This window comes from Scyliorhinus torazame, chromosome 2, assembly GCF_047496885.1.
Source record: "Scyliorhinus torazame isolate Kashiwa2021f chromosome 2, sScyTor2.1, whole genome shotgun sequence".
NCBI classification, from domain to species: Eukaryota; Metazoa; Chordata; class Chondrichthyes; order Carcharhiniformes; family Scyliorhinidae; genus Scyliorhinus; species Scyliorhinus torazame.
Window position 1 is genome coordinate 231,101,155 of NC_092708.1, and position 25,297 is coordinate 231,126,451.

General features: G+C 46.0%; 1 protein-coding gene across 3 annotated transcripts in view; it reads left to right on the plus strand.

Moving 5' to 3' along the window:
* The window catches only part of LOC140396328 (rho GTPase-activating protein 11A-like), an 84,870-nt gene that overhangs the window by 24,784 nt on the left and 34,789 nt on the right, over positions 1-25,297 (plus strand). For 2 of the 3 annotated variants that reach the window (XM_072484840.1, XM_072484850.1), the window contains exons 3-7: positions 1,657-1,753; positions 6,748-7,001; positions 8,536-8,699; positions 18,497-18,643; positions 18,871-18,945. In XM_072484840.1, coding sequence (XP_072340941.1) covers positions 1,657-1,753; positions 6,748-7,001; positions 8,536-8,699; positions 18,497-18,643; positions 18,871-18,945 — 737 coding nt within the window. The remainder of the gene's footprint in view (positions 1-1,656; positions 1,754-6,747; positions 7,002-8,535; positions 8,700-18,496; positions 18,644-18,870; positions 18,946-25,297) is intronic. The other variant, XM_072484858.1, reaches the window with a different exon arrangement.

Here is a 25,297-nt window from a genome sequence, read left to right on the forward strand (position 1 = left end):
TCTTGGCCTCTTCTGTCTGTCCACCACCATCCCCAACTCTGCTGCCAATGAGGCCATCTGCTGCTCATGTTTCCCCACCGCCTCCTCCACCTTCTGAATTGTCAAGCTCTGAGCCTCCAACCTTTGTCCCACTTTCTCACTCGCCAAGGACGGACGGACGGATCGTCCGTCCGGCCAGGTCCTCCGAGGCCTCCTTCCTCTGCTGCTGGAACTTGTTATTTTAAAACTCCACCAGTTGCTCCATCGACCACTGGGTAGGCAGCACTGCCCCCTTGCCCTCCGCCATCTTGACCTGTGGCTCGCCACGGAAAGTGCCCTGCTCCAGCTGCGCTCTCTTTTCCGTAGCAATTCTCATTCTCTGATCCCAGAGAATCACCAGACTTACCAGAGGAGTATTACCTTCCCTGGGCACTCGCACACCTCATCCTCAAAAAGATCCCGATATGGGTGAGGAAGGACCAACAAAAACCACCTTGAGCGGGAGCCACCAAATGTGCGGCTACTCACTCCATGGCCGCCACCGAAGTAGTGATAGAAGATTTTATAGCGGTTTTTTGGGGAGTGGAGTTTGGAAACTCGTGTGACAATGATCAGGGGGAATTTGAGGCGAAATCCACACACTAACTTTGGTTCAGAGCGGATGTGTGTATTTGACTATGGGCAATCTGCACTTAAAAGGACTTTGTGTTAAAGAGACCATGTGTCAATGAGACCATTATAGTTTTAGATGTACTTTGTAATCCTGGTTCATCTTAAAATCTGTGTGTAACTGTTCAGCTAAGGAGGGAGTAACGGTGTACTCTATCATAATCCAATTTTTTCATGTTTAATAAATATTTTTTTCCCTGTTAAAACTAATTACTCATCCTGTGACTCTGTTCCTCCACATTTTGGGAAAAAAAGTAAACATTACTGGATTCTCCATCTCGCTAGACCTGTTTTCTGGACCCCCCCGCGCCAGCAGCAGGATCCTCCATCCTGGCAGCCGGTCAATGGGGTTTCACATTGTGGCCGTCGAGAAATCCCCAGGCCTGAGTGCGCTGCCGGTGAAGCGAAGGATCCTGCCAATGGAGAATCCCACCCACTGTCTTTTGAGTCAGGGTTACAATCATGGATCTTCCTGTCCAATTTAACTGGGATTGTAACACCAAATGTAACTTTGGGTGCTTTTACCCATTGGTGTATTTGAATACAGTTCGAATAAATTGCTTGTAGCATGCCACCAGTGGTTGGATTTTGAGTTGTTGAAAAGTGGGGTCAGTGGCGAACACAATTCTTGATCAATTAAGCACATCTGCACCGCAAAATCGTAGTGTGCCAGCCTTTCCACATTACACGAGGTTGGGACTCAGAAGTCATCGCAACATTAGACCTTTGACCCGCAATTGAAATCTTGCTCCAGAATTTAAAGCTTCCATGGTGCATTTGATAGCCCATTTTATTTCAATTTTTTATGTATGAAATGGGAGCATTTCAATGAAAATTGCTTTGTTAGGCCATTATCACTGTTCTGAAGCTCATTTAAATAAAGTGTGGTTTTTGTGTTAGCTGAAAAATGTATAACTTTAAAATATTCTAAGATATTAAAGAGATATCAAAGGTAGTGAATCTTAACAGTTATGGTTTTGTAATGATCAGTCATGATCTGACTTTCAGGTTTTTAGTTGATGCCTGTGGCTATTTAGAAAAGCACATTCACACAGAGGGACTCTTCAGAAAATCAGGATCTGTGATTCGCCTTAAAGCTTTAAAGGTAATGAAGATTAAAGAAAAATACTGCTTTAAGGTCTAAAGCTAACATTACACCTGAATTGCATTCAAATTTAGTTTTTCTCAGTCCTTCAGGGGCACCTCCATTATTATGGAATATTGAGATTCCAATAAACTTGTGGGCAGAATTCTCCCAAGCCCCCTCTGGTGTGTTTGATGGCAGACATGATGGGAGGGCCAGAAATCGATTTTACGCTGACTTGAATTTACAGCGGGATATTCTGCAGGTGCCTGCCATGGCGGGTCAGAAAGCCCGCCAGAGGCTGGGGCGAATCTCATTTGCGTTCCATTCGCATTGCCACAATGTGGCATGCAGATGTCTGGATTCATGTGAACAATGCCTCCAGAGTTCGTGGTGGAGGCTGTCCTCTATGCTGGAACATCACCGCAGTGGGTCGAGGAAGCATCCAAATTAGATGTCCTGGAGGTATCCATTTGGGGCAGCACGGTAGCATTGTGGTTAGCACAACTGCTTCACAGCTCCAGGGTCCCAGGTTCGATTCCCGGCTTGGGTCACTGTCTATGCGGAGTCTGCACATTCTCCCCCGTGTGTGCGTGGGTTTCCTCCGGGTGCTCCGGTTTCCTCCCACAGTCCAAAGATGTGCAGGTTAGGTGGATTGGCCATGCTAAATTGCCCTTAGTGTCAAAATTGCCCTTAGTGTTGGGTGGGGTTACTGGGCTATGGGGATAGGGTGGAGGTGTAGACCTTGGGTGGGGTGCTCTTTCCAGGAGCCGGTGCAGAATCGATGGGCCGAATGGCCTCCTTCTGCACTGTAAATTCTATAATTTTTCTGTTTGAATGTTCCATATTCTTTCTCAGGGGGTCCACCTAGTTTCTTCAATAGAATATACATTGCAGAAGTAGGCCATTTGGCCCATCAAGTCTGCATCAGCCCTTGGAAAGAGCACCCTACTTAAGCCCACACTTCCACCCCATCCCCATAAAACAGTAACCCCACCTAACCTTTTTGGACACTAAGGGCAATTTAGCATAGGCAATCCACCTAACCTGCACATCTTTAGACTGTGGGAGGAAACTGGAGCACCCGGCGGAACTCCACGCAGACAGGGGGCGAATGTGCAGACTCCGCACAGACAGTGGCCCAAGCCGGGAATCGAACCTGGAACCCTGGAGCTGTGAAGCAACTGTACTAACCACTGTGCTACTGTGCCCGCCTCGGTAATGAGGTTAGGGCCAGAAGATTTGGCTTGTTTTCCGCCGGCCACCACAGTGGGAAACACCCCACGTTCCTGCCACGGCACTATGTCTCAAAATGGGAGAATTGCACCCTGTGTCTCTTTTTGTAGTGTACAGTAGTCACTTAGGAGACTCTCCGAAGAATCTGTCCAGCTAGGGGTGCTAGAGTAAACAGTGATAACTTTGTTTATCAATTTATATTAAATTGTTTATATAGCCTGTAGATTACATGTTAATCTCCTGGTTCAGCAACATTTCAATTTTAAAATCCTCATCCTTGTTTCCAACTCCCTTCATGGCATCGCCTCCTACTATATCTAACCTCCAGACCCACAACCCTTTTGAAATCTCAAAGTACCTATGATTCTAGCCTCTTGCATTTCTCCAATTATGCTTGTTTGACCATCAGCAACCATATCACAGCTGTCTAGGCATAAAATTCTAGAATTCTCTCCCCACTACTTTCTGCCTAGCTACCTCTCTCCTCCACTTTAATACACTTTTTAATACCTCCTTCTTTGACCGTGCATTTGGTCATCCATCTGAATGGCACTAACCATGGGCGCAAACCCTATAATGGCCGCTAAATCTCACAAGAATCCCTGGCACGATCTTTCTCAACCCCCACCGATTATGCTATTCGGTTCATGCCCATGAAGGGAGCAAATGTGATTAGCATATTTAATAAATTGAATTTATGATTAGTGGGTGAAACACTGCTACTTCCACCCTCACTACGTAAATTCCCATCCACCTGGCGTGACATCACTACTTCCTATTAAAAATTAAAGCCATTTGTGATGAGAATGTCGGGGACCTGCTGTGAGGTACAGCCCCCGGGTCGTGCAGCACATGGCCAAGCACTGCCTTTGGCACTAACCTGGCAGTGCCAAGGTGGAATTACCAGGGGACAGTGCCAAGGATGGGCCCTCTGGAGAGCACCATGAGGAAGATCCCTGAAGGTACGGGGTGGGGGTGGAACGGCTAGTGGTGCCTGTATTGGGACGGGGGTGGGGTGAACTCAGTGCCTGTAAAGAGGGGGGTAGGTGTGGGCGGAGACAGTACCAGTGACGAGAAGGAAGGGGGTGAGTCGCCAGTAACGAGGAGGGAGGACAGTGCCAGTGACGAGGAGGGAGGGTGGTGTCATTCAATGTGAGGGAGGGCTGTGCCAGTGTCGAGGTGGGAGGGAGGGCGGTGTCAGTGACAAGGGAGGGAGGGCTGTGTCAATGTCGAGGTGGGAGGGAGGGCGGTGTCAGTGACAAGGGAGGGAGGGCGGTGCTAGTAACCGGGGAGGGAGGGCCGACGGTGCCAGCGATGAGGGGGGGGGGGGAAGGAGAGAGGGTGGTGCCACTGATGGGAGAGGGTGGCGATCTCAGAATTCCAGCGTTTCTGGTGTATTTAGGCCTTGCCCTTCCAGCTGGCTGTGTGATCCTCGCCAGCATGTTGGAATTGCACTGAGTGCTGTCAAATCTGGTGAGAAAATACACCTGAAGCTGGCGAGTTTCACACTGCTGCTCTCGCCTGATTCAACATTCTGCAATTTTGGGAAAATAGCACCCTTGGTGTCACATTTTGTTTGATAGTTATGAGGACCAGTTTACCTCACTAAAGGCGGTGTATAAATCAAAGATGCTAAAATCAAAGATGCCAAAAGACTGTACCGGACCAAGCTCGAGTCCCACACGGACCCCCGCCGACTATGGCAAGGTCTGCAAGACATAACGGGCTACAAGATGAAGGCATGTAATATCACCGGCTCCAATGCACCCCTCCCTGATGAGCTCAACGCATTCGATGCACACTTGGAACACGAGATCAGTGAGAGCAAACCCTCCACCCCAGAAGCCTTGGATGAACTTGTATCTGAGATCACCATTGCAGACGTCAGAGCAGCCTTCTTGAAGGTCAATCCTCGGAAAGCCACTGGCCCGGGTGGGGTACCCGGACGGGTACTCTGGTCTTGCGCGGATCAGCCGGTGGGGGTATTCGCAGACATCTTCAACCTCTCTTTACAACAATCTGAGGTCTCTATCTGCTTCAAGAAGACGACCGTCCCTGTACCAAAAAAAAGCCAAGCAACGTGCCTTAATGACTATCGTCCAGTGGCTCTGATATCCATCATCATGAAATGCTTCGAAAGGTTAGTCATGTCACGAATCAACTCCAGCCTCCCGGATTGCCTTGATCCACTACAGTTCGCCTACCTCTGCAACAGGTCCACAGCAGATGCCAACTCCATGGCCCTGCACTCTACCCTGGAACACCTAGATAACAAAGACACCTATGTCAGACTCCTATTTATCGACTACAGCTCAGCCTTCAACAACACCATTCCTACGAAACTCATCTCCAAACTCCGTGGCCTTGGCCTCGGCTCCGCCCTATGCGACTTGATCCTGAACATTCTAACCCACAAGCCACAATCAGTAAGGATAGGCAACAACACCTCCTCCACGATCATCCTCAACACTGGTGCCCCACAAGGCTCTGTCCTCAGCCCCCTACTATATTCCTCATACACCTATGACTGTGTGGCCAAATTCCCTTCCAACTCGATTTTCAAATTTGCTGATGACACCACTGTAGTGGGTCGGATTTCAAACAATTACGAGACAGAGTACAGGAATGAGATGGAGAATCTGGTGAACTGCTACGACGACAATAATCTCTCCCTCAATGTCAACAAAACGAAGGAGATTGTCATCGACTTCAGGAAGCATAGTGGAGAACATGCCCCTGTCTACATCAATGGGAACGAAGTAGAAAGGGTCGAGAGCTTCAAGTTCTTAGGTGTCCAGATCACCAACAACCTGTCCTGGTCCCCCATGCTGACACTATAGTTAAGAAAGCCCACCAGCGACTCTACTTTCTCAGAAGACTAAGGAAATTCGGCATGTCACCTACGACCCTCACCAACTTCTACAGATGCACCATAGAAAGCATTCTTTCTGGTTGTATCACAGTTTGGTATGGAGCCTGCTCTGCCCAAGACCGCAGGAAATTACAAAAGGTCGTGAATGTAGCCCAATCCATCACACAAACCAGCCTCCCATCCATCGACTCTGTCTACAATTCCCGCTGCCTCGGAAAGGCAGCCAGCATAATTAAGGACCCCACGCACCCCGGACATTCTCTCTTATATCTTCTGTCAGGAAAAAGATACCAAAGTTTGAGGTCACGTACCAACCGCTTCCCTACTGCCATCAGACTTTTGAATGGACCTACCTCGTATTAAGTTGATCTTTTCTCTACACCTTGCTATAACTGTAACATATTCTGCAGTCTCTCCTTCCTTCCTTATGTACGGTATGCAGTTTGTACAGCATGCAAGAAACAATACTTTTCACTGTACACTAATATATGTGACAATAATAAATCCAATCAAAAAAATGCAAGTTGTTGCAAAGTGCATTTGTAAGTTTTGAGTCATTAAAATGCATGTACGATGTTCCTTTCTATTTCTATAACATTTTCCCTCACTTGTCATATTGATACTCTGCTGTTTGGTAATGAAGAAATGGTGCTTTTGTGAAATAAAAGGTGTGCACTATGTTTTCTTTTGCTGGATATTTCCCTGTGTGTTCAGGTTAAAGGAAATTGGCATTTAAGAAAAATGTTGCTTATTTAAAATCCCCCACGGTAACTAGTATGCTTGTACTTTAAAAAATATTTTAATGCAAAGAAAGTACGGTGGGGGTTGGTCATGTGATATTATCCAATTGCCTTCCTTTTCTATATTGTAATGGTACATGTATGTAATTGTTTGTTTGTCTAACCAGGCTAAAGTGGACCACGGTGAAAAATGTATTACAATGGCGCCCCCTTGTGATGTTGCAGGACTGGTAAAACAGTTTTTCAGGGAGCTACCTGAGCCTATGCTTCCAACAGAATTACATGAAGCCTTCTTCAAGGCACAACAACTACAAAATGATGAGAACATTACTGCTACAATTCTTCTATCCTGTTTATTGCCTGAGAGAACTGCAGATACACTGCACTACTTCCTGAATTTTCTTAAAAACGTGTCCCTCAGGTACATCTTCTAGAAATACTATGTCGTATCCATGAATCAAGATGGCTGCCAATGTATAAAGAATTGAATTGCATTTTAGTGTGAATTAGTTTGCTGCAAACATGTATTTCTCTGCATTTTGCCCAGTCTGGTAGCTATCACTTTTATCTCTTTACTCTGTCCTATTTCTAAGCTGTATGTGTTAATGCTAGACCAGTTGCTATAATTTTATTTGAGAAATATTTAATATTGAAGAATGGGATTCTTACTTTAGGCGCTCGCCAAAACACATGGATCAGTTGCACATTCATGTACAATATAAAAATGTGCTGGGTTATTTTGAGAGAAATATTGTGATGTGATCAAACCAATCCAAATGTGGATATCCATTCATTCTATTTTCACTGTCTTCCTCCTCTAAACTGAGGACTGAAGACATAACATTTTAAAGCACAGAAAGTGAAGACTGCTGGCATTAAAAACTGCTCATATGTGGGTCCTTCTTCATGTTTACAGAAGAAGATGGAACTTGATTTTTAAACTCTTCGCTTGTTCACTTTCTTTCTTTCTCTGCTTAACAGGAAGAGAGCCCAATATGCAACAAACTTCAAATATGTTGTAGCATTGAAGTTCCGCAACATATATTAAGCAGGCAGTTGACATCCACAAGTCACAACAGTAATCCTTTTAAAAATAAATTTAGAGTGTCCAATTAAATTTTTCCAATAAGGGGCAATTTAGCATGGCCAATCCACCCGTCCTGCACATCTTTGGGTTGTGGGGGCGAAACCCACGCAAACATGGGGAGAATGTGCATACTCCACACACAGTGACCCAGATCCGGGATCGAACCTGGGACCTCGGCGCTGTGAGGCAGCAGTGCTATCCACTGCGCCACCATGCTGCAGGCCACAACAGTAATCCTGATTTCTATGTAGCAGAGGGACTGGACTGTATAAGGAGGGAAGGCAAATTTGAATGCATCACCCATGGGCACAACATGGGCAGCACGGTAGCATTGTGGATAGCACAATCGCTTCACAGCTCCAGGGTCCCAGGTTCGATTCCGGCTTGGGTCACTGTCTGTGCGGAGTCTGCACATCCTTCCCGTGTGCGTGTGAGTTTCCTCCGGGTGCTCCGGTTTCCTCCCACAGTCCAAAGATGTGCAGGTTAGGTGGATTGGCCATGATAAATTGCCCTTAGTGTCCAAAATTGCCCTTGGTGTTGGGTGGGGTTACTGGGTTATGGAGATAGGGTGGAGGTGTGGACCTTGGGTAGGGTGCTCTTTCCAAGAGCCGGTGCAGACTCGATGGGCCGAATGGCCTCCTTCTGCACTGTAAATTCTATGAAACTATGAAACCCTGGGCAAGTTTTTCTGGTGAATAGTTATTGAGCACTACTGAAGTGTCACGTGAATTTAGCCCCTCAATCAGGGAATGCAGCTGTGTAAAGCCTTTTGAAGGCAAGCTGAAAACATACGGAGAAGGGTAGAGAAATAAGATGGTTCTGAGGATTGTTTAAAATCTATTTGGTGAACTTTTTATTCCCCATATAGGTCAGAAGATAACAAAATGGATGCCAGTAACCTTGCTGTAGTGATTGCACCAAATTTGTTCCATTCAGGTGATGGAAATGAAAAAATAACTACTCTCACCGAGAAGCAGCTCCACCTTCAAGCTGCAGCTGTGCACACACTGATTGACAATTTTGAACGCATTGGTATGTATTGTGTGCGTGTGTGGGTTTTTTCCTGTTTCTTCGCTACTTTTTTCTTCCTGCCACCATTACCATTCTAAATTGAAGGTTTGAAGGGTGGTGTAAAATCAAAGTACTGAAAATACTCTGCAGGTCTGGCAGAAATCTCTTGTTTCTCTCTCTATAGATGTTGCCAGACCTGAGTATTTCCGGCACTTGTTGAATTTGTTTTACAGATTTTCAGCATTTGCAGTATTTTGCTTCTATTTTCTTCATCTTTATTATTGTCACAAGTAGGCTTCATTAACATTGGAATGAAGTTACTATGAAAAGCCCCCAGTCGCCACACCCCAGCGCCTTTTCGGGTACATAGAGGGAGAATTCGGAATGTCCAATTCAACCAACAAGCATGTCGTTTGTGGGAGGAAACCCGGCGTAAACCAATGCAGACGTGGGGAGAATGTGCAGACTCCGCACAGACAGTGACCCAAGCGGGAATCGAATCTGGGACTCTGGTGCTGTGAAGCAACAGTGCTAACCACTGTGCTATGTTGGTGTTTGAAGGACGATGTTTGCTCTTTTCCCCAGGGTAAAATGTGAGGTCAAAGAGTCGGCAAAGTAGCTGGCATCATATCACTTCATGATATCACTTCAATTGCCTACGGCAATTGTCTATTCAACTGTAAAAATGCTACTTCTTTTACACCTCACATTTTTTGGACCTGGGAGGGATCCCTTCTGTTAAAAATCCATCTTAAGGGCCAGGGAAATAAATGCAAAATTTTTACTGCCAGTCAATGCTGGGTTTTTGAGTGTGACCTGATCATATAGACTCGCCAGTTCAAATTTGTACACCTCTATTCATTAACCAAAGAAAAAACTAATGATTTAGCTTGCTGAGGACTTTAAAGCACAATCACACCATCATTTGTTGTCTTGTCTTTTGTTATTGTTGGGGTACGGTTGCAGCGTGATCTGACTAGCGCCAATTTTGTACAATCCGTTTGTTCATGTGGCAAGTTCTTTTCAACTTCGTGTTAGTTGTTGTTAACCATATTTCATCAACCTTTGGATTCCTGTGCCTTTGCTGATGAACTTTGTGTGATATAAACACAATGACTACTTATAAACTGTAGAATATTAAGTGATTCATTGGAGCAAAGCTGTACTGTAGTTTTATAAGGAAAAATAATCCATACCTGAATATTTTAAAAACTAATTACCAATGCAATAATCTTTTACATGTAGATCATATTCTATTATAAATTCAAAATGGCTTTTTTTCCCATTAAGCAGATTTTTAAACTCTTTTAAACTTCTTCCAGTTCCACAATTTTTAAAGGTCAGGTACTTCTTAGCACGCAAGAAAGAAATTTTGGATCTGTGCCAGCCTTTTAGATGGTCTGGCCGAGTTATTGGCAGAATTTAAACATCTCTCCTCTAGAATGCTCAGTGTTTTTACAAAGAATAATAATGCAGAGTGCAGCTTGTTAAAAAATATAACTTGCAACTACCTACCAAGAACTTTATGAATCCTGCTGTCTGCTATTCTCTGAGCATTACATGGCTTCTAGATTGGGAAATCCCATTGGGCAGCAACTGTATCAAATTATTCACTTTTTAAAATTTAGAGTACCCAATTATGGGGCAAAGCATGGCCAATCCATCTACCCTGCACATCTTTGGGTTGTGGAGCTTAGACCCACGCAGACACGGGGAGAATGTGCAAACTACACACGGACAGTGACCCGAGGCTGGGATTGAACCTGGGTCCTTGGTGCCGTGATGCAATATTTACAGGACGTAGAGCAACAGCTTTTAACATAACAATACCAAACATATATCAATTTTTGTTCCCTACAAGATCAGTAGGTAAGTAACTCTGCCATGTACACTAGTAGCCATTAATACCAGGAATGTTGAATTGCTGACCTGTGTTGATTTATTTGACGTTAGTTGTGGAGTTGTTTGTACCAATGACCTCTTGTGTTCTGGTTAGAGAGGGGAAAGAATAGAGCGGGGAACCACATGATTGTGGTCTGAACAATACATAATAATCATAACCTTTATTAGTGTCACAAGTAGGCTTACATTAACACTGCAATTAAGTTACTGTGAAAATCCCAGAGTCGCCACACTACGGCTCCAGTTTGGGTGCACTGAGGGAGAACTCGGAATGTTCAATTCACCTAACAAGCACGTCTTTCGGGACTTGTGGGAGAAAACCGGAGCACCCGAAGGAAATCCACGCAGACATGGGAGAACGTGCAGACAAGCGGCAGGAAGAAAGAATCCCGCCACCAGCAATGAGCGCACCACCGAGAAAGCTGCTTTTCTGGCTTTCCCTACTGTATAAGCAAAATGTTATTGTCCCGGAAAATCCCATTCCCTCATCGCTGAACAGACAGTGGCCCACGCTGGGAATCAAACCCGGGTCCCTGGCGCTGTGAAGCAACTGTGCTAACTGCTGTGCCGTCCACGTGTGCAAAAATCAGTTGAGGGAAGAATGATGCTTGACTGGTTTTCTTTCCTTCCACTCCTGGATCCTTTTTTAAAAAAATTTTAGTGTACCAATTCATTTTTTCCAATTAAGGGACAATTTAGCGGGGCCAATACACCTAGCCTGCACATCTTTGGGTTGTGGGGGGCAAAACCCACGCAAACACGAGGAGAATGTGCAAACTCCATACGGACAGTGACCCAGAGCCGGGATCAAACCTGGGACCTCGGCGCCGTGAGGCTGCAGGGCTAACCCACTGCACCACCATGCTGCCCAACCACTCCTATATCCTGATGGTCAAATACTTTTCAGCATCTAAGCTTGCAAGATAAATGACCAACTAGACTAGCCAATGGAGAGATTTTTTAATAATCGTGATTATCTCTATTTATCATAAGTTGCTGTTATGATAGATACTCTTGAATTACTGGAAATAACCTGCATCATATTGTTTTAGTTACATATTTCCCTTGAGGAAAAAAATTACTGCCGGGTTTGCTTGATCAGAAATCACTTCAGCAAACCGTTTTTTGACACGAGGATTGGGTTTTATAGTTTTGGGCTCAAAGGTTCCCCTGGCTCCCTCTAGATTTTCCACTGTCTCTTGTGCATTGGTCTCCTTTTCAAAGTTGGTTATTTAGCGTAAGTTTAACCTACTCAGTTTCTCACTGCATTTTAAAATTCCTGTTTAGCATTACAAAATTTCAAATATTTTTTTCATTCCATTTAAAAAGGAGGAAAATAATATGAGCACAAGACCATTTTTTAATTGAAATTTTATTGAAATTATGACATTTTTGAATTGCAATATTTTGGCTCTATTACGTTCCTTGAATTGTTTGCTGTGTAAAGATGTTTCAAAATCTGTCAATTTATTCGTATTCATGTCCTCTTTTCTACATTTCTGATGTACTTGCCTCAAGCACAATAACATTAAGTTAATAAATAGGGCAGTTAAGTATATTTGGCAAAGCCTAGCCCTCCGTCCATTAATTGATTAAGGTCCAAATTCTGCTGGGTGCTGTGTGTCTCTCCTCTGGAGACTTGCCCATGTTTGGGTTTTAAACATTTTGCCCATATGTTTGCTAGACGTGCAAGCTAGTAATGGTAGCCAGAGAAACAGAGCATCTGGGACCTTGGTGAGCACCAGGACAATGCCCCTCCTTAAACAGTGTGATTTGATGATTGAGAAGTAGATCTCAAAAAGACCTATGAGCTAGGGTAGTTGAACTCGTTGTCCAGTCAGGTACAGAAAGAGAAATATAGAGGACAGAAAGATTATATTAAAAGAAAGGGCAACAAAGGAAAAAAGCTCAAATTAAATGGAGATAATGGTGGTGGGGGATTGCCCCCCCCCCCCCCTCCCCTTCCCAAAAAAAACACATTTTTGGCAGCTGGAATGGCAATGGGGGCAGAGAATAGAGGAGTACCAAAACGTCTTTCATGCTGACGAGATTTCTCCACTCAGTTATCCCTGCCCCCCATCAATGATATAATAGGGTTCCTGCCATGCAAGGATCGGAACCACATTATAATACATCAGCATATATTTAGCGGCCTGCCCCGTTCATCCCCCCCCCCCCCCCCCCCCAAAAAAATTTAACTTGGAGGAACAGCGTCGCAGATTGTGAAAAAAAAGTTATTCAGCGCGGAAAATTTGGATTATAGTAAGATTCACACGGATGATAAAGTAAATTTGTCACGGCCAGTAGATCCCTCTTCCGGGATCTACTGGCCGTGTGGCGTCCCCATTTCAGGTGGGACGCAGCAGGAAGATCGAACCCTTGATCGTTTTGAGCAGTATAACTGACATTTTATGAGTATTACAAGTGGATGTCAAAGCACAACACTGTATGAAATGTGGGTTTTTTTGTACATTTAGAGTACCCAATTATTATTTTTTCCAATTAAGGGGCAGTTTAGCTTGGCCAATCCAACTAGTCGCATCTTTTGGGTTGTGGGGGTGAAACCCACGCAGACCAGGGGAGAATGTGAAAACGCCACACGAATAGTGACCCAGGGCCGGGATACGAACTTGGGTCCTCAGCGCCTAGTCCCAGTGCTAACCACTGTGCCATCGTGCTGCCCATGAAACGTGGTTTTGATGTTTAAAAGTTGAATATTGCACCTGAATTCCATTTTACTTTTGATAAGCATCTTTCGTATGCTGTAATTAATCTATAATATTTTGCCTCCCCGGTTTTATATTCAAAATGAAATTGGTTATGAGCTCCAGTTCGTTGAATCATAGAATACTTGCAGCACAGAAGGAGATCATTTAGCCCATCAGCAGTTTGCCAATTGAAGGGCACAGCAACAAGTGGCTCGGCTCTCCATGCAAATTATAACCTTATGAATGATTGAACAGGGTTTAACTCAAACCTGGGGTGAAGCTAAGAACAACATTGTACATTTTTAATGGAAACCCCATAAGTCATCTTTGACAGTACAATCAATCTCTGCTCAAACCTTGCAATTTTGGGCCCAAACATGAGCTATTTGACAAGAATTTTCCAAAGTTATTTTTTTTAAGTAGTTGAAACCTTGGCAAATTGGCCTAAAGTTACTGAATGTTGTGGTGACGCTAACTTCATATCACGATCTGTGGCAAATTTCCCATTTATAATACTTGCCTAGGTTTCAAAAAAATTCCAGCAGAGAGAATTTCTTTTTCCAGAAGCTTTGTGGAGCATTTAAAAGTCTTCTCTATCCAGTTGATCATAAACGACATCTCATATCTTCTCTTCAAGCACCTTATCTGTAACTGACATCAGACTATTGTTCCCTTGTCATCCCTTTCGAAAATCAGAACTGCATGGCATTTTTCCAATCTATGGCAGTCCCAGACATCGATGAGCTGCCATAGATTTGGCAAAGGGGCTCAAAGCACAGGTTGTGTCTTGGTAGAGGTCACCTGGACCAGCAGCACGATCTATCTTACATAGGTGAAAATTGAGTGTTGCCCATAAGACTAAAAACTGTTTCAAAGTTAGCATTACTGCCACACCGTGAGAGTTGATTTGAATCTGTCTAAGGTGTCTTTCAGTGCACTATAATCTCTAATGGTCCTCTTAACTCCTTATGTAGCTAAAAACAGAAGTTTGCAATTACTATCATCATTGTCTACTGCCTAATCCATTAATCTCTTAGCTGACTCGATAAATAATTTTGTTGTGGGTTATATTCCTTTAATCTGCAAAAGTATGTTTTGCCGTTTTAAATTTTACCATGAGTCCTCTTAGCCCTAAGACATAGATGACTTTTTTCTCTTGGAATATTTTCAAAGACAATGGGCAGGATTCTCCGATAATGGGGCTAAGTGGTGACGCCGTCGTAAACGCTGGTGCGTTTTACGACGGGGTCATCTGGCCCCTAGGAGCGCCGCACAGGGGGCCAGCACGGCACTGGAGTACTTCACGCAATGCCAGCGCGGGCGGCGGGGGTCTGCGCAGGCACGCCACGGCCGGTGCGGGACCGCACATGTGCGTGAGTTGCCTTCTCCGCGCCTGCCCCTGGGCAACATGACTGAGCCCTCCAGGGGGCCGGCGCGGAGGAACATGCCCTACCCCCCCCCCCCCCCCCCCCCCCAAGATTAGCCTGCCCACCGATCGGTAGGCCCCGATCACGGGCCTGGCCACCGTGGAGGCCCTCCCTCCGGAGTCGGATCCTCCCTCCCCCATGCCAGGACGGCCCCCGCAGCCAGAACGTCAAGGTCCCGCTGGGTAGGAGCAAACGCGAACAACGCTCTCGGGACTCGACCGAACTCGGTGGGCATTCGGCGCGGTGAATCTCCAGGGGCGGCCACGTTGAGCGGCGCCATTGGTGCCGATTGTCCGGTCGCCGGAGAATCGGTGGCTCGGCATCGCGGGATTCATGCCCCCCTCCCCGCTGATTCTCGAACCTGGCACGGGGCCGGAGAATCCCGCCCAATCTATTTCTCTCCCTCACTAATTTCCCTGCCTAATAGAGTTGACCAGTTAATATTTTCTGAATCCTAAAGCAGTTTTGTAAAATTAGTCTCTGAAATCAGGAGCTAACATTAAATTTCCAGTGTCCATTTCTTGGCTAACCAACGTTTCCCCACATGGAGATCTGTTACAGCGATAGTGTCACAGCTAATAACTAGATCATTAATTTTATTATACCCCGATTTCATCACAAACCTGCTGAATTGGAAAATAATAATGAATGATATTATCAGAGAGGTTAAACAAGACCCCAGTTGCGCTCTCAGGTAGACTTTGCGAGCTTGTGGGGGAGAGGGAGTCATGAATCAATATTTATCTCTACTCAATGTCACTAAAACAGATTAAGTGGTCATTATTAAATTTCTGTTCGTGGGCGCTTGCTCTGTGCAAACTGGATACCACCCATTATGCATTAACACCATTTTGAAAGTACACCATTGGCTGTACAACACTTTGGGACAACCTGAGATGTCGAAAGGAATTAGATAAATACACTGTTTCTTCACACAGCTTGATCTACCAACAAACTATTTAATGTTCGGAAAATGGAAAATTCCCATAACAGACATCCACCCAATGCAAACAAACAAAGAACAAAGAAAAGTACAGCACAGGAACAGACCTTTCGGCCCTCCAAGCCTGTGCCGACCATGCTGCCCGTCTAAACTAAAGTCTTCTACACTTCCGGGGTCCGTATCTCTCTATTCCCATCCTATTCATTTATTTGTCAAGATGCCCCTTAAACGTCACTATCGTCCCTGCTTCCACCACCTCCTCCGGCAGTGAGTTCCAGGCATCCACTACTCTGTTTTAAAAAAAAACTTGCCTCGTACATCTCTAACATCTGCATTATATTAATAGTGCCTCCCTCTTTAGTGGGAAACGTGGAATGATGATGCTCTTTGGATGACGGAAATACAATACCATCCTTTTGATCTATGTCAAAATTGCCCAATCATGACCAAAGTACCTTGTTACTAATGGATACTATTGGATAACTACAATAGTTGTCAAGTTACTTTGAAACCATTACCATGAACTAATTGTATTGAAATAAATTCAGCTCTTGCTGATTGACTAATACCTCTTACTAGGGTTTATTTAACAAATGAGGTTATATCTCCTTTTTCTGACCTCCGGAACGAAAAGAAATACCCAGCTTCTGTAGAGCTGAATGAAATGTAAATCTGCATATGAAATTACTGTCCCAGGATCTGAATTGTAACATAAAATAGTTGGTTTTTTCCCTTTTTATAGTTCTGGAAATTTGTCATTCTCAGATGCGCTCTGTCTATTGATTATCTTATGAATATTCTACCATTTCAGGAACGTCATTTAAAATAGTGGTGTTAGTCAGGAGTTGGAAGTTGGAATCCTTTTAAATGGATTTTAAAGTTTTACAATGAAAGTCTTAAGTTTTGTTCTGATAAAATATTGAAAAACCTCATGCAAAAACAGATTCTTGTAGACACGAGGGGTGGGATTTTCCAGCCATTCCCACCGCTGGATCTTCCGGCCCTGCCAAAGGAGACCTTTCTCCCCCTGTGGCGGTTCCCCAGCGACAGGACAGGCAAGCCATACAAAATGTCTTTGACCTCGGCGGGACCGGAAGATCCTGACAGGAGCTTATGGTGAACTGCCTCCTGACCTAGAAAAGATGCTGCGGGTGGAATCCCAGACATGATCTTTTAAATGGGAGAAACTTCTAACTCTTAATCCCTGCCCTATTTCAGCGGTTCCTATTTTCACATAGTTAAAGCCTTAGAAATGTTACTGGGTTATCAACTAATCAGGCAACTGCAGGATTGTGCCTCAGTCTCAGGTTGAACCGTTCATAACCAATTTCAGTCCAAGCTCTGTTTCTGACCCCAATTCTGCTTAAATCCCAATCCATGTCACTGTCCCCTCCAGAACTAACTAGTCCTATTGTCTCTTGCTGCACCATCCACAAAACAGCTCATCCAAAGCTCCGCTGCCATCATCCTATCCCCCATTAGAATAGAACCATAGAATTCCTACAGTGCAGAAGGAGGCCATTCGGCCCATCAAGCCCGACTCGACCCTCTGAAAGTGCACCTACCCCGCCCTATCTCCGTAACCCCACCTAACCTGCACATCCTTGGACACTAAGGAGCAATTTAGCATGGCCAATCCACCTAACCTGCACATCTTTAGGCTGTGGGAAGAAACCGGAACACCCGGAGGAAACCCATGCAGCAGCGGGGAGAAAGTGCAAACTCCACACTGTCACCCAAGGCCAGAATCAAATCTGGCTTCCTGGCATTGTGAGGCAGCAATGCTAATCACTGTGCCACCGTTCTGCTGGTCACTATCATGTTTGTTGACCTACATCGGCTTTCAAGTCCCCTAACACCTCAACTTTAAAATTCTCATCCTTGTAGTCAAAGTCCTTTATCACCTCACACTTCTTAAGTCTATAACTTTCTTCAACCTTACAACTCCCTTAAAAACTTTGTGCCTCCAATACTAGCCTCTGACACATCTCAAAATAACACATCTCCACTAACGGTAGCACAGTGGTTAGCACTGTGGCTTCACAGCACCAGGGTCCCAGGTTCGATTCCCGGCTTGGGTCACTGTCTGCGGAGTCTGCACGTTCTCCCCGTGTCTGTGTAGATTTCCTCCAGGTGTTCCGGTTTCCTCCCATAGTCCAAAGACGTGCAGGTTAGGTGGATTGGGCATGCTAAATTGCCCTTAGTGACCCAAAAGGTTTAGGAGGGGTTAGTGGGTTACAGGGATGGGATACGGGGATGGTTTAAAGTGGGCCGGTGTAGGCTCGATGGGCTGAATGGCCTCCTTCTGCACTATGTTCTATAAGAAGTGAACTAGAATTGACGTGTACTAACCCATCAAGTTCTGCAGTTCCACTGTTGTACCTCCTGTATGCTCCTCCTTAAACTCACCTCTTTGACTTAAGTTTTTAGCCACCCTTCCTGCCTCGGTAATGATTCTTTTTGCCTGTTTGCCCTTCTACAAAATGTGTGCGGACATTTTCCTACATTTTCTGGTGCAATATAAATATACATTGGAAAGTGATATTAAAATGTTACCTTGTACAGCTCATAGCGTATTGAAATATTTGAAAGTGCTTCGCAGAATGAAGTTATTTTGAAATACAATGACTGTCTGCATGCCAATGCAGTAACAATTCTATCAGCAATAACTCAATATAGCTCAATGTAGTAATCTAATTGGGGCTGCATCGTGTATTCATTTTATGTTGAAATTTAACTCTGATGTAGGCAGCAATGCCGGCATCTATAATGCATTTGTGTACTGGCTAATAATTTAGGGTTCAGTACGTTATTAATAATCATTCTCATTGATTTAAGGTCATGTTCCAAGATTTGTCTTGGAAAAGATTCCAGCAATGATTGGTTTTTGTGTAGAATCTAGCACACCTTCATTAGAAAATTTTGAACATGGCGATGGCTCAACAACGGAGGGGTGCAAGAGGCGAAGGCGACGTAGTGTTGGAGGTTAGAATTCTGTTCGGTTAGAATTCTGTTCCTTTGGTCATTTTTTTACAGTATTGCAATTGGATTCTGAAGCTTATGTTGCCTATGCTATAACTAATGAGCATGTTTTTTAAATATTTCATGTTTATGTTCCATATTTATGACAAATGGGCAGAATGGCATAGAGTTTAAGTATTGTTGAAAGATTGATATGGCTATTAACATTTATTTTGTATCTCGCATTTCAGATATAGTTAGTGGTGCATTAAGTAAACTTAAAGCAAATCGAACACCTACTGCTACTCCTCAACCTGACACATCAGGTATGTAGACAAGAAATGTCTACTGTTCATGTTATTTATACAAAAAATGAAGCAAATGTTTGGAAATATCATAATGGGATTTTTGTTTGCAGGCCTACTAAACTGTTGTAAATTCATAGCCCGTTCTAACCAAACCTGGGATCATAAATCTCCCAATCTATAATTTAATACTTAAATTAGTGCCTTCATTTCCAGCAGTGTCACTGATAGCTATCTGGTATAAATATGGATGTCCTATAATCATGGGCAAACATCTTCATTGCCTGGAAGTTTGAGAATGGCTGACTGCCTAAATGTAATCATGAGAAATATTGTATTAATCTAAGGTAGTTGGGTGTTGAGGCCAACAGCAGCAGAAAGCTGTGTTTCAAAAGTTATTTTCATGTTGAGAGTTTTTATGTCAACAATTGACAGTTTGAGGAGAATAGTGTCGTTTGTTAGTACTGTGAATGTATTGTTTATACTGATTGCTGTTTTTAGAACAAAGAAAAATACAGCACAGAACAGGCCCTTCGGCCCACGATGTTGTGCCGAACCTTTGTCCTGGATTAATCATAGATTATCACAGAATTTACAGTGCAGAAGGAGACCATTCGGCCCATCGAGTCTGCACCGGCTCTTGGAAAGAGCACCCTACCCAAGGTCAACACCTCCACCCTATCCCCATAACCCAGTAACCCCACCCAACACTAAGGGCAATTTTGGACACTAAGGGCAATTTATCATGGCCAATCCACCTAACACATCTTTGGACTGTGGGAGGAAACTGGAGCACCCGGAGGAAACCCACGCGCACACTGGGAGGATGTGCAGACTCCGCACAGACAGTGACCCAAGCCGGAATCGAACCTGGGACCCTGGAGCTGTGAAGCAATTGTGCTATGCACAATGCTACCGTGCTGTCCTTAAGAACAAATTAATCTACACTATATATAATTCTACCGTAATCCATGTACCTATCCAATAACTGTTTAAAGGTCCCTAATGTTTCCGACTACTTCCACAGGCAGTGCATTCCATGCCCTCACTACTCTCTGGATAAAGAACCTACCTCTGACATCCCCCCCCCCCCCCCCCCCCCCCTATATTTTCCACCATTCACCTTAAATTTATGTCCCCTTGTAATGGTTTATTCCACCCGGGGAAAAGTCTCTGACTGTCTACTCTATCTATTCCCCTGATCATCTTATAAACCTCTATCAAGTCGCCCCTCATCCTTCTCCGTTCTAATGAGAAAAGGCCCAGCACCCTCAACCTTTCCTCGTAAGACCTACTCTCCATTCCAGGCAACCTCCTGGTAAATCTCCTTTGCACCTTTTCCAAAGTTTCCACATCCTTCCTAAAATGAGGCGACCAGAACTGTACACAGTACTCCAAATGTGGCCTTACCAAGATTTTATACAGCTGCATCATCACCTCACAGCTCTTAAATTCAATCCCTCTATTAATGAACGCTAGCACACCATAGGCCTTCTTCACAGTTCTATCCACTTGAGTGGCAACTTTCAAAGATGTATGAACATAGACCCCAAGATCTCTCTGCTCCTCCACATTGTCAAGAACCCTGCCGTTAACCCTGTATTCCGCATTCAAATTTGTCCTTCCAAAATGGACAACCTCACACTTTTCAGGGTTAAACTCCATCTGCCACTTCTCAGCCCAGCTCTGCATCCTATCTATGTCTCTTTGCAGCCGACAACAGCCCTATTCACTATCCACAACTCCACCAATCTTCGTATCGTCTGCAAATTTACTGACCCACCCTTCAACTCCCTCATCCAAGTCATTAATGAAAATCACAACCAGCAGAGGACCCAGAACTGATCTCTGCGGTATGTCACTGGTAACTGGGATCCAGGCTGAATATTTGCCATCCACCACCACTCTCTGACTTCTATCGGTTAGCCAGTTCGTTATCCAACTGGCCAAATTTCCCACTATCCCATGCCTCCTTACTTTCTGCAGAAGCCTACCATGGGGAACCTTATCAAATGCCTTACTAAAATCCATGTACACTACATCCACTGCTTTACCTTCATCCACATCCTTGATTACCTCCTCAAAGAATTCAATAAGACTTGTAAGGTAAGAACTCCCCCTCACAAATCTGTGCTGACTATCCCTAATCAAGCAGTGCCTTTCCAGATGCTCAGAAATCCTATCCCTCAGTACCCTTTCCATTACTTTGCCTACCACTGAAGTAAGACTAACTGGCCTGTAATTCACAGGGTTATCCCTATTTCCTTTTTTGAACAGTGGCATGACATTCACCACTCTCCAATCCCCTGGTACCACCCCTGTTGACTGAGGATGAAAAGATCATTGCCAACAGCTCTGCAATTTCATCTCTTGCTTCCCATAGAACCCTTGGATATATCCCGTCAGGCCCGGGGACTTGTCTAACCTCAAGTTTTTCAAAATGCCCAACACATCTTCCTTCCCAACAAGTATTTCCTCGAGCTTACCAGTCTGTTTCACACTGTCCTCTCCAATAATATGGCCCCTCTCATTTGTAAATACTGAAGAAAAGTACTCGTTCAAGACCTCCAATTTCTTCAGACTCGATACACAGTCTCCCTCTACTGTCCTTGATCGGACCTACCCTCGCTCTAGTCATTCTCCTATTTCTCACATGTGTAAAAGGCCTTGGAGTTTTCCTTGATCCTACCCGCCAAAGATTGTTCATGCCCTCTCTTAGCTCTCCTAATCCCTTTCTTCAGTTCCCTCCTGGCTATCTTGTATCCCTCCAGCGCCCTGTCTGAACCTTGTTTCCTCAGCCTTACATAAGTCTCCTTCTTCCTCTTAACAAGACATTCAACCTCTCTTGTCAACCATGGTTCCCTCACTCGACCATCTCTTCCCTGCCTGACAGGGACATACATATCAAGGGCACGTAGTACCTGTTCCTTGAACAAGTTCCACATTTCACTTGTGTCCTTCCCTGACAGCCTATGTTCCCAACTTATGCACTTCAATTCTGGGGCGTCATTCTCCGACCCCCCGCCGGGTCGGAGGATGGCCGTTGGCTGCCGTGAATCCCGCCCCCGCCGAAGTCTCCGCTCCCGGAGATTGGGCGGGTGCGGGAATCCGGCCACGCCGGTTGGCGGGACCCCCCGCTGGATTCTCCGGCCCGGATGGGCCGAAGTCCCGCCCAGGAATTGCCTGTCCCGCCGACGTAAATCAAACCTGGTATTTACCGGCGGGATCAGGCGGCGTGGGTGGGCTCCGGGGTCCTGGGGGGGGCGCGGGGCGATCTGACCCCGGGGGGTGCCCCCACGGTGGCCTGGCCCGCGATCGGGGTCCACCGATCCGCGGGCGGGCCTGTGCTGTGGGGGCACTCTTTCCCTTCCGCCTCCGCTACGGCCTCCACCATGGCGGAGGCGGAAGAGACTCTCCCCACTGCGCATGCGCGGGAAACTGACAGCGGCCGCTGACGCTCCCGCGCATGCGCCGCATTTCCGCGCCAGCTGGCGGGGAAACAAACGCCATTTCCGCCAGCTGGCGGGGCGGAAATCCCTTCGGCGTCGGCCTAGCCCCTCAATGTTGGGGCTAGGCCGCCAAAGATGCGGAGCCTTCCGCATCTTTGGGCCGGCGCGATGCCCGTCTGATTGGCGCCGGCTTTGGCGCCAGTCGGCGGGCATCCCGCCGTTGGGGGAGAATTTCGCCCCTGGTCTTTTTTTAAAAATATATTTGATTAAAAATTTTCAAACACAATTTTTTCCCGTTTTTACAACTCAACAAGGGATTATACATTAACTGGTAAATAACATTATTTAAATAATATAGTGAACTAACAACAAAAACTAAAAAGAAAAACAAATAGCAAAAACACAGAATAGTGCTCTCCGCCCTGGGTTGCTGCTGCTGTCATTTCTATCTTTCCATTATCGTTCCGCGAGATAGTCAAGGAACGGTTGCCACCGCCTGGAGAACCCCATAGCCGATCCTCTCAACGCAAATTTTATTCGTTCCAATCTTATGAACCCTGCCATGTCGTTTATCCAGGCCTCCACGCCTGGGGGTTTCGCTTCCTTCCACATGAGTAGAATCCTACGCCGGGCTACTAGGGACGCAAAGGCCAAAATATCGGCTTCTTTCGCCTCCTGCACTCCTGGCTCTTCCGTAACCCCAAATATAGCTAACCCTCAGCCTGGCTTGACCCGGACCTTCACCACCTTTGAGATTACCCTTGCCAAGCCCCTCCAGAACTCATGCAGTGCCGGACACGACCAGAACATGTGTGTGTGGTTTGCCGAGCTTCCCGAGCACCTCCCACACCTGTCCTCCACCCCGAAAAACCTGCTCAGTCTTGCTCCCGTCATAAGGGCAGCACGGTAGCATTGTGGATAGCACAATTGCTTCACAGCTCCAGGGTCCCAGGTTCAATTCCGGCTTGAGTCACTGTCTGTGCCGTGTCTGCACATCCTCCCCGTTTGTGCGTGGGTTTCCTCCGGGTGCTCCGGTTTCCTCCCACAGTCCAAAGATGTGCAAGTTAGATGGATTGGCCATGATAAATTGCCCTTAGTGTCCAAAATTGCCCTTAGTGTTGGGTGGGGTTACTGGGTTATGGGGATAGGTTGGAGGTGTTGACCTTAGATAGGGTGCTCTTTCCAAGAGCCGGTGCAGACCCGATGGGCTGAATAGCCTCCTTCTGAACTGTAAATTCTATGATATGTGCTCTATGTGGGACCTTAAATTGAATCAGGCTAAGCCTGGCACACGAGGACGAGGAATCTACCCTACTTAGGGCATCAGCCCATAGCCCCTCCTCAATCTCTTCCCCCAGCTCTTCTTCCCATTTTCCCTTCAGCTCCTCTATCATCGCCTCCCCCTCGTCCCTCATCTCCAGGTATATTTCGGACACTTTGCCCTCTAAAACCCATGCCCCCGAAATCACTCTATCTTGGATCCCCTGCGTCGGGAGCTGCGGAAATTCCCTCACCTGTTGCCTCGCAAATGCCCTCACTTGCATATACCGGAAGGCGTTCCCCGGGGCAACTTATATTTTTCTTCTAGCGCTCCCAGACTTGCAAACGTCCCGTCTATAAACGGGTGTCTCAGCTTCCTAATTCCTGCTCGTTGCCAACACTGGAACCCCCCATCCATCCTCCCTGGGACAAACCTGTGGTTATTCCTTATCGGGGACCACACAGAGGCACCCGTCACTCCCATGTGTCGCCTCCACTGCCCCCAGATCCTCAAGGTTGCCACCACCACTGGGTTTGTGGTGTTCCTTTTCGGGGAGAACGGCAGCGGTGCCGTCACCAGCGCTTTTAGGCTTGTTCCCTTACAGGACGTCATCTCCAGCTTCTTCCACGCTGCTCCTTCTTCCTCCCTCATCCACTTACAGACCATCGACACATTGGCGGCCCAATAGTAGTCGTTCAAACTCGGCAGCGCCAGTCCCCCTCTGTCCCTACTGCGCTGCAGGAACCCCCCTCTTTACTCTCGGGGTCTTTCCTGCCCACACAAAGCTCGTAATGCTCCTGTCTATTTTTTAAAAAAAGGCCTTTGTGATCAGAATGGGGAGGCACTGAAACACGAAAAGAAACCTCTGGAGAACCACCATTTTAACTGCCTGCACTCTGCCCGACAGCAGCACCATATCCCACCTCTTAAAGTCCTCCTCCATCTGTTCCACCAGTCGCGTCAGGTTAAGTCTATGCAGGGTTCCCCAGTTCCTGGCCACCTGGATCCCCAGGTATCAGAAGTTCCTTTCCACTTTCCTCAGCGGCAGAGCATCTATCCCCCTTCCCTATTCCCCGGGGTGCATTACAAAAAGCTCGCTCTTCCCCATATTTAGTTTGTATCCCGAGAACTCTCCAAACTCCCTAAGTATCTGCATTACTTCTGGCATCCCCTCTACCGGGTCCGCAACGTATAGCAGTAGATCATCTGCATAGAGCGACACTCGGTGTTCCCCTCCCCCTCTAAGCACCCCCCTCCATTTCTTAGAATCCCTCAGCGCTATGGCCAGTGGTTCAATTACCAACGCGTACAGTAACGGGGCCAGTGGACACCCTTGTCTTGTACCCCTATGTAGCCGAAAATACCCTGATCTTTGCCGGTTTGTGACTACGCTTGCCACCGGGACCCCATATAAGAGTCTGACCCATCTAATAAACTCCTCACCGAACCCAAACCTCTTCACCTCCCACAGGTAGTCCCACTCCACCCTATCGAATGCCTTCTCTGCATCTATTGCCGCCACTATCTCTGCCTCCCCCTCCGGTGGGGGCGTCATCATCACCCCCAGCAGCCTTCGTACATTAACATTCAGTTGTCTCCCCTTTACAAACCCTGTCTGATCGTCATGTACCACCCCTGGGACGCAATCCTCTATTCTTGTCGC